The 9,062-nt window shown below is 54.8% G+C and overlaps 1 protein-coding gene across 3 annotated transcripts in view; it reads left to right on the plus strand.

The window, feature by feature from the left end:
- Positions 1-1,818: 1,818 nt before the first annotated feature.
- The window catches only part of TFAP2A (transcription factor AP-2 alpha), a 21,345-nt gene continuing 14,101 nt past the window's right edge, over positions 1,819-9,062 (plus strand). The window contains exon 1 of one of the 3 annotated variants that reach the window (XM_039869363.1): positions 1,819-1,949. In XM_039869363.1, the coding sequence (XP_039725297.1) occupies positions 1,917-1,949 (33 nt within the window). In that variant the 5' untranslated portion in view covers positions 1,819-1,916. Of the gene's footprint in view, positions 1,950-6,506; positions 6,602-8,246; positions 8,971-9,062 lie in introns of those variants that run through there. The other 2 variants (XM_039869362.1, XM_039869361.1) reach the window with 2 other exon arrangements.

A 9,062-nucleotide genomic window follows, 5' to 3' on the forward strand; every position in this document is an offset into this window, starting at 1 on the left:
TCTTCCCTATGGCCTGGCCCAGGCAGCCGGGTTCCGGATCTCTCCAACTCTTGTTCCACCAAGTGCGCAGGAGAAGCAGGCTGCCTGGGCCTGAAACAGCCCTCATTTTTAAGAGAACACAGCGCCCCCAGCCGGAATTTCGAAGAACTACAGGAGTGTACTCTAAACGTCTCGGACTTTGAAGAACTGGGATTTCACAAACCTATTGCAACAGTCTGGAAAAAGCGGGGAAGTGAAGTGTAGACGCTTTTGAGTTAAAAACGCCGTGATTTTAATTATTTAAAATTCTAGCAAACACACACACACACACAAACAAAAGCCAAACTTGTTGAGGAAGGTTCTGATGCAGGTCTGAGAAAGTTTCAAATCGACAAGAGAATCGGCACCGAGATGAAAGTCCCTCAGCCCAGGGACAATTAAAATGCTTAGGCGACACGCGACTCCTCAGAGACACCATCACACCATCCTTGGAAACGCCGGGTGGGAGCAAGGCCATGTGGGCCGGCCACCAGGGACGGAGGCAGGAACACAGGGTTAGAAAGGGGAGGTCTTGGTGTGGGGACAAATCACTCAGCGCTGAGCTGACCCTTTTACACACATTTGCCTGACATGTCAGAGGAAACGATTTGAAATCGGTTATTTATTCATCCCTAAGTCCCTGCAATGGCAGCCCGGGAGGGTAACTGGGCCTGTTTCAACTGTCCCAGGCCCAAGCCCTGGACAATCGGATCTCGTAGCTCCTGAGATGGAGCTAGCACCGTCGCGCGGCCAGCGCGGCCTGAGGCTAAGCTCCTCACCCTTGTCTCCCTCTCAGCCAGGTGTGGTTCCTGCCCGGGAGGTGAGCTCCTTGGGAGCCCCAAATCCTGTGGCTTCTTTTAAAGCTCCCTTCTAATTAGAAGCAGCGGTGAAATCATTTCAGTGATTTTATCTGCCATGGGAAAGCAAACCCCAGACCAAACCTCAGTTGCCCATCCCAGAACCACCAACGCCCCTATTCTCCCTTTCAAAAGTTTTTAGTGGAAAAGATAAAGAGCTGGGAAGTCATAGGGGAGTGGAGGAGGGGCGGGTAATTATGAAAGTAGAGAGAGGGTGGACCTTAAATAGAAGGATGTGTATGAGTGTGCAAGTATGCGTGTGTATGTGTGCGTGTGCGTGTGTGTGTTTGGCCCTCTGCGGTGGGAGAAGTCTAAACCTAGAAGCCAGAAATGAAACAGAATCGTGAACCTCTTCACCTACTAAGAAACATTTTTGATCTAGGATCCGACGCTGAAGCAGCCCTGGGGGTTGCAGACTCGGATCCGCGAGGCCTGGGACTGTTCTGAACCCCATGGGTAGGTGGGGAGGTGCAACTGGGCTCTGGCCTCACTGCACTTATCCAGGTGCGCGGGACCTATCCCGACTGTCCTCATCTCTGAGCCTTGCCCTTCCCCCACTCCCCATTCCCCCGGGGGGTGGGGAGAGACTTCCCAAGCCCCAAAGTTTCAAAGAGGTGGAGAGCCTTGGAAGAGAGTGTAGATGTCCCCATAGCTTGAGTGCGAAAACACAGCCACTCACATTCGCATCGCGCCCAGCACACCGCAGCATGCAGTCTGCCTCGGTTCCCTGATCAGGGACTGACCGGGAAAGCGGGTTAGGGCTGTTGGGAAAAGCTGGAGCTGATGGAGAGATTGCCGCGGCTATAAATCCATCACTTCCCAGGTCAGCTCCGCGAGGCGCTGGGGCTAGGGCTGGCGGAGTGAATTCCTGGGCTAGCGCGCATGCGTCGGCAGGTAGCAACCCAACTCTTTATGACCAGGTGAGATGTTAGTGAGCAGGTAAAAAAGGAGGATTTGCCTAAGCGATTCCAAGGAGCGGGCCCGGTCGAGCCCTACAGCCCATGCCCGGCAGGGACCGGTCGCCAGGAGCGCCGAGCCGCGATGTCCATACTTGCCAAAATGGGGGACTGGCAGGTACGGGGGTTTGCCTGCGCTGGGGCCGAGGTGGGCGGGGGTGGACAAGGGGGGGGAGGGGAGGCGGAGAGCAAGAGACTTGGCCCAGGGCTGGAGAGTCGTAAGTGAGGCGCGCCTGGCAGCGCCCAAGAGTGTTCCCAGGAGAGAAAATGGATAGGAAAAACGCGCGCAGTCGGCCGCCGCTGTGCTAGGGGCAACGTGCGCTGTTGGGAAAGTCCGGAGCACGCTCCACAGGTGGCCCCAAGGGTCACTTGTGGTTTACAATACAGCCGTCACCGTACCCCAAGTAGAAACAGGGGAGGATGACTAATTCAGGAGGGAGGGAGGGCGCAGGGCGGGGGCTGTGTCGTGCGATGATGAGGGTTCCCTGATCGCCCTTCCTTCGATCTTGCCCCACACTCCAGGGCTGTGTGTGAGGTGGGGTTCTGGTGCACCTGTCTCTCTTTGTGCTTCAAAGTTTGGGGGACCTAGGTGGTGTGGAGAATGGAAAGGGGCTCGGATGGAAGGGTCACACGTGAGCATGTTCTTTGTGAAATACTTAAAAGAGTTTGCGCGAAGTTTAGATTCTCAGTCCCTTCCTGGAGACAGTTTTTTTGGGAGGGGTACGAGCAGGAAATGACTGGATGGAGGCGTTGAATAGAGGATCATGAGGCAGAAGGTCTAAAATTTCCCGAAACCAACGCCTGCCAAACTTGGCCTTGCTAGGCCGCAGGCACTTCAAGGCCAACTAGAAGACTATTCCTGCGCTCCCTGAGCCACGGACCCCAACCCGGCCACGGGAGCATTCGTCTAGCGCTCTCATTCTAACCTCCAGACATATCTCCTATGGGAACTAGGGCGGCTCTAGCCAGGTTGGTGAGGGTAGCTGCCTCTCTCCTGTCTCCGATTTCATAATGGGAACCCCGGGGCTCTCTTTTCGCCCCAGCAAATGGAGGCCTGTCTAAAAGTCTGCGGGGCGATTCGAACCAAAAGCCCCAATCTTTCCAAAGAAAAGTGGAGACCCTTCTACTTCTGGGGCGAGTTTTTCGGGTCTTGTTTCAGATTTAGGCCTTTAGAAGTAAAGTCCAGAGAAGTCCTATCTTCAGCACATTCCCTGCAGCTGGGGAAAGGAAGTCATCTTGCAATATTTCTTTCCTTGTACTTATTTTTTTTAACCAACCGTGAGCTCTTTTATGTCTATCCCCTGAGTTAAACCTCACTAAACGAACTTCATCCACAAAGTTAGACTAACTTTGCGGTTTAAGGGTACAAATCCCACACCAAACACAAGTCCTAGGAATGCACCCCTTTCTCTCCCTTCCCCTGTAGGCCCCAGGGCCCTTCATTTTCTTCTCTGGAGGGTGAAGATTGGGGGAGTTCTTTGGCGGAGGTTTTTGGGGTTTCCTTACCAAGCTGGAAAAACTTTGCTGCGAAATTCCTCGGTGGTAGAAAGGCGCTTGGAGCGCAGGCAAGGCCTGGGTCTGGGTCTCCAGTGGCCCGGACTAAGGTTCCGAAGCAAGGAGATTACCGCCTGGAGGGAAAAGGAGTGAACCCTGGGCCAGGCTCCTGCGGGCTCACAGTTTGGCAGGGTGGTTAAAAGTCTGGATCTGGGTAGAGGCACTGTGGATTTGAGACGGAGGCAGACGGGATGCTCCAGGTTTGGCCAATTGGGCTCCTGGGTCACGCTGGGTGGTGACAACCGCAGAAAATAGTCATTCTAGACCCTCGCCGTCCTTTTCTCTGTCTCCGTCTCTCACACAGATACTTGCTCTCGACCCCTCCCCCCACCTTCTCCAAGCCCTCAAAATGGGCCTGGACCCCCGACACCTAACCCCAAGCCTGGCGCTGCTGTCCTGGGGTCCCGGCTAGGCCGAAGCATTGACATGCAATCAAGCGACTTGTCGTGGTAATGACGCTCACACTAACGCGGCAAGGCTGGCTCCAGAGGCGACCTGGGTGCTTGCGCTGGCCTTTCTTCAGTGCCCATAACACTGGCGGCGGCTCTGAGCCCTCAGGCCGCAATCTGCACCTCAAAGGCTCCCTCGGCGGGAATAGAACAACAGTTAGCAGCCCCTGCGGGTGCGGAGCCAGAGAGCTGCGGGGCGCAGGGACAGCAAGGTGGGAGGAGGGTAGAGAAGATGAAGAATCAATGCCTTCCTCAGCCCACGAAAGAAAGAAAGAAAAGAAAGAAAGAAAGAAAGAAAGAAAGAAAGAAAGAAAGAAAGAAAGAAAGAAAGAAAGAAAGAAAGAAAGAAAGGAAGGAAGGAAGGAAGGAAGGAAGGAAGGAAGGAAGGAAGGAAGGAAGGAAAAGAAAGAAAGAAAGAAAGAAAGAGAAAGAAAGAAAGAAAGAAAGAAGAAAGAAAGAAAGAAGAAAGAGAGAAAGAAAGAAAGAAAGAAAGAAAGAAAGAAAGGAAAGAAAGAAAGAAAGAAAGAAAGAAAGAAAGAAAGAAAGAAAGAAAGAAAGAAAGAAAGAAAGAAAGAAAGAAAGAAAGAAAAGGGCAAGCAAGAAAAGAAAGAGAAGAAAAGAAAGAAGGAAAAGAAATTTCCTGCTTTTGTGGCTGACCGCCTGGGGTGGAGAGTAACCATGCCCTAGGTCTAGGATTTACTCCGCAGATCACGCCCTGCAGCTGGCGCGTCGTTTATCTCGAAGATACCGTCCCACCAGGTCTATTTCAGGCCTTCGTCACAGAGGGTCTCGAGCATCCCCATGAATGCTGGAAAGAAGACTAGAGCTGGACCCTTCACCAGGGTGGAGGCGAGTCGAGTTTAGTTTAGTCCTAAACTGTGGGGTGTTACGGGGCTGAGAGGAGGCATGGAAGCCCAGGGCGGGCGTGTGGGGGGTGGGGGGAGTCCCTCTGGCTTTAAACACTTCCATTCTAGCGCTAGTTTTCCTAACTTTGGGGGGACCTCTGGCCTACTCTGCCTGGTTTGGGAAATTTGCTGCAGTCTTCCAGGAGAATTGCCTTTCTAAAGGCTTGGGGGCACGGGTCCTCTCTTCCTCTTGCCTTCTTTCCACCTGTTAGAGAATGCCCTAATTTTCAACAGCCTCTACCCCACTTCGAGGCTGCGCTGTGGAAACTTGGGAGACCTGGAGATTTGCAAGAAACAGGCCCACATGGAATCAGAGGTCGTTAGTAGAGCAGCTCTGAGGCGAGACCCACTGCTGTTGGGGAGTTTGAAGTATTCAAGTGGGAGACAGAAACTTTTGTTTAGAGGACAAATGAAGAAGTTCGGCCAGAGAAATTACTCTGTATTTTAAGTTAATGTCTTTGTATTTTCTTTCTTCCTTAAAAAAAAAATCACTAAAACAGAAAGAAAGAAAGAAAAAAAAAAACCGATGGGGCCAGCAGGCCCCTCTGTAGAACGGGAGAATGTAGACTGGCCAACTTAGATGAGAGGGTGGCTGCCGGGCCTTGGGGTTCCGCGTCAACCGAGCACTGCGCCGCGAGCGCGCCCGCGTTAGTAACATCACCAAATCATGAAGGAACTCTCCCTGTTTTAATTAAAAAGGGGGATCTTGGGAAAACTGGAGCAGATTAGCACAGTGAAGAGTTGGTTCCCAGCGATTTATTTTGATGCTTGCATGACACGGAGCACACATGTCGGTATTTCGGCTCAACTCCAGAAGCGACTGTGAGCCTCCATAGGAGTTCTGTATTCTTGTCATCGCACCTAGGAAACCCTTAGCCCAAACACCACATTGATTTATCACTCGGCCCTAGCTTCATACGAACGAGAGGAAAATCATTTAACCCCTGGGGCTGTTAAGTAACCTTTTCAGGGTACAATTTTTTACTTTACACGCGGCAATTAAAGAATCACAGCCCCGACCGAGCGACTGGAGCCTTTTGGCAAAATCTCCAACCTGGGGGGAAGCCCAAAGCCAATAAAACTCCCAAGTCTCTGCGGCCTGAAGTGGTGGCTCCCCCGAGCAGAGGCGATCTCTCGTTGGGCAAAAATCCTGGAGTGACTTCGCCGGTCTTGGTTTGGTGGTTGTATTTAATTGCGAAAGGGATAATAATTTCAATAAAATTGTACAGGGCCGAAAGGACGGCGCCGTTAGTGGCAGCAGGGGTGGGGGATAGGTGCTGAGCGCCAGGCCCCAGGCGCGGCTGCTCGGCCCCTGAGCAGTGTCCGGCCTTTGCTCAGGGCATCTCTCCGGCGAGGGGACGGAGAGGAAGGGGAGTGGGGAGAAATGGGGGAGGGGGCGTGAGGCGGGACTCAGGGAAGATTTCACTCGGCTCTCAGGCAGGCGCGCGCTCTAGGAGCAAGTTCGCAGCACGGAGAGGCCTTTATACCTGGGTCGGAGCGGCCGGCGGCAGATTGTGATGCTGGCGAGTAATTGGACTATTGTTGATATGCTAATGAGGCGATTAGGCGGTTGGTAAAGAGCTGGAAAAAGGGAAAAGTTTCTACCATTAGAGGGAGATCTCCGAGCGCACACGGGAGCTCTTTTCCTTCTCGCCTCCTCCTCACCCTCCTCCTCCTCCTTTTTGCCCTCCTCCTCCTCCTCTCCCTCCTCCTCCTCCGCTCACCGTCGCAGCCGGCACTTTGCGCTTACCCAGAGAGTAGCTCCACTTGGGTGCAAGGCGGAGAGGGGGCAAATCCGTTCACGCCGATCCATGAAAATGCTTTGGAAACTGACGGATAATATCAAGTACGAGGACTGCGAGGTAAGCGCGGCGCTGGCTCAGTTATTCTTGCGGCCTCAGGCTCAGACCTCTACCTTCTCGCACCTCCTCTGCTCGCAGCCAGCTGAGAAACGCGGGTGGGACAAACTTTCCCCAGCGCAGCGCCCGCCTCTCGGATTTGCCGGATGAACGCAGGGGAGAGGCTGGAGAGGGAGGACGTGGACTCTCCCTTTTTCATTTCCCTCCTTCGAACTCTGTGTCTCACTTTCCTCCCTTTTTTTTTCTGACCAATATTGGCTGTGCCTAAGAGTAGAGGGAAGAGACAAGCATGGGTTTTTGAAGCAATTGCTGGCAATTGGGCACGCGCCTGTGCACTCTGCGTGTCTCACCAGCGAGACTCTGAGCGCCCAAGTCATCAGGAAGAGAAAGGAGAGAAAAAACCCCTTTCTCTCTTTAACTTCCTCTCCGAATCGTAATATTCCTTCATTTATTTATTTATTTATTTATCTATTTATTTATTTATTTATTTATCCTTACTTCCTATCAGTGACCTCCGCCCCTCCCCCCATCCTTAAAAGGCTCATTTCTATTTGGAGAAGGGGCCCGCAAACTTGGCTCTGAGCTGGGTTGCATCTCCCAGTTAGCGGGTTCAGTCTGAGAGCACTCATCTCCCAAATCGCTACCGGGCCCGCTCCAGGTACTCTATGTTATTCAAGAAGTTCTAAGCCGCTTCTCTAAGCAGCTTGGTCGGCGCATCTCTGCGGTGGGGGTGGAGGACTGCACCACGCAGAGCCTGCTGGCTGCCAGGTTTCCAAGCATTTGCCCCTGCAGCCGCCTGACACTTGACTGTGTGACCGTGGGAATCCTGGCAGGGCTGCACGCGACCACCGGTGCCGGGAGCCCGCCCGGCCGATAGAGCGCGCCGCAAGGGAGCCCATTTGAAAACCCAGAGTCCCCTGAACTCGGCTTCTTGGGGCAGCCGGGGAAGCCCCAGCATCACACGTCCGCCCGCGGGAGGCACTGGGACCTGGCCTGGTGGCCGCTGCCCCAATCTCCCTCACAAACCCCGCTGAAATGAGTCACGGGAGGGGAAGGTGGAGGGGGTCCATGGTTGGAGATTACCTAACTAAATAGATGGCAGTCCTAGCTTTTGCTTTTTTTCTTTTCTTTCTTTTTGTCATTTGGAGCTGAGAATGTCAGGCATGGAAGTCTGTGAGGGCGCAGTGGCAGAGGTTTTGTCTTCACTTAAAATCAGAACCTGGGTTTATGTGAACGTGTGTCACTGTTGCCTCCCCAATTCTTCCTGTATTTTAAATCTTTCCCGGGCCCTCCCTTTTCGTCCTCTCCCTATGGAGTATGGGGTGACATCCCGCGGGGTAAAGCGCTTCTCTGGGGGCTCCTGTCGTGTGCGGTGCGCCGCGCAAACACACCACGTCAGACCGGCTGCTTTGTTTTCAGGGCGGGGGGCCCTTTGCGAGCTAGTCGAGGTGAAACTCAGTCCCTAAGTCTGCCAGGGTTTATTGCCCCGGTCTGTGCTGCGGCCGGAGGCTCAGGCATTCACTTTCCCGGAGGCCGAAACCCAGTTCCGAGAGCCGAGCCCGAACTTCCGCGCGGCGCTAGGTACCTATCGAACCTAGGTGGGAGGCGGTGACCTCGGACCTCGAGAGAGGGCCTCTGTGGGCGCGCGTGTGAATGTGTGTGTGTGAGGCAAAAAAGAAAAAAGAAAGAAAAAAGAAAAGGTCAGAAACAAGACGAGTAAGAGAATAGAGTGAATGAAGGCTGTTTCATCAACTTTGACTGCGGTGGGAGAGTGCCGGGGCAGGGATTTCGGGTTTCCGAGCCGGCTTGGGGCTGTCTAATTATGTCGGGGCTCTGCAGGGACACGCAGGAGGCGAGGTGCCGCTTGTTCTGACAACCCGACGGGCAGACTGGCAGCCTTGCCGCGCTGGGAGAGAGCGAGCCGTGTCATCCGGGGGGGCGTCGGGCGGGAGTGGCCCAGCCAGTCGGACGGGTTTGAGCCGGGAGCTGGGAGCCCGTGCCAACGGCGCCCGGGCTGGGCCGCCTCGCGTCTCTGCGCTCAGCGGGCCGCGTCCCGGCTCCCGTCTCCTAGCCCCTGCCCTGGAGAGCCGAGGGCGGGGCGGCAACTGCTGCAGAGCTCACAGCCCCGGGTGTCCGAGGGAAGCTCGCGCGGAGGCGGTGGCGAGGGCCCGTCTGGAGCGGGGCGCCGGGCCATGGAGGACCGGAGAGGCAGCGGGCAGCCGAATCCCAGGTCTCAGGCCCGGCTGAGGAGTGGAGGAGCCCGCGGCCGGAGAGGGCGGGGAAGCACCTCCGGTGCCGAGAGCCCGATGAACGCCTGGACTCGGTCCCTGGCAGCTCCTGTCCGCAACGCACGGCCCCTACGGTATCCCGAGGTCTGCCCCAGCCTTTTAGGTCCGATTGTCCTCTCTCGCTTCCTTTCCCCCTCCTCCTCCCCCGCGGCCTCCCCCCTCCGTGCGCTCCTCCT

Source organism: Pteropus medius, unplaced genomic scaffold (assembly GCF_902729225.1).
Source record: "Pteropus medius unplaced genomic scaffold, Ma_sr-lr_union100, whole genome shotgun sequence".
NCBI classification, from domain to species: Eukaryota; Metazoa; Chordata; class Mammalia; order Chiroptera; family Pteropodidae; genus Pteropus; species Pteropus medius.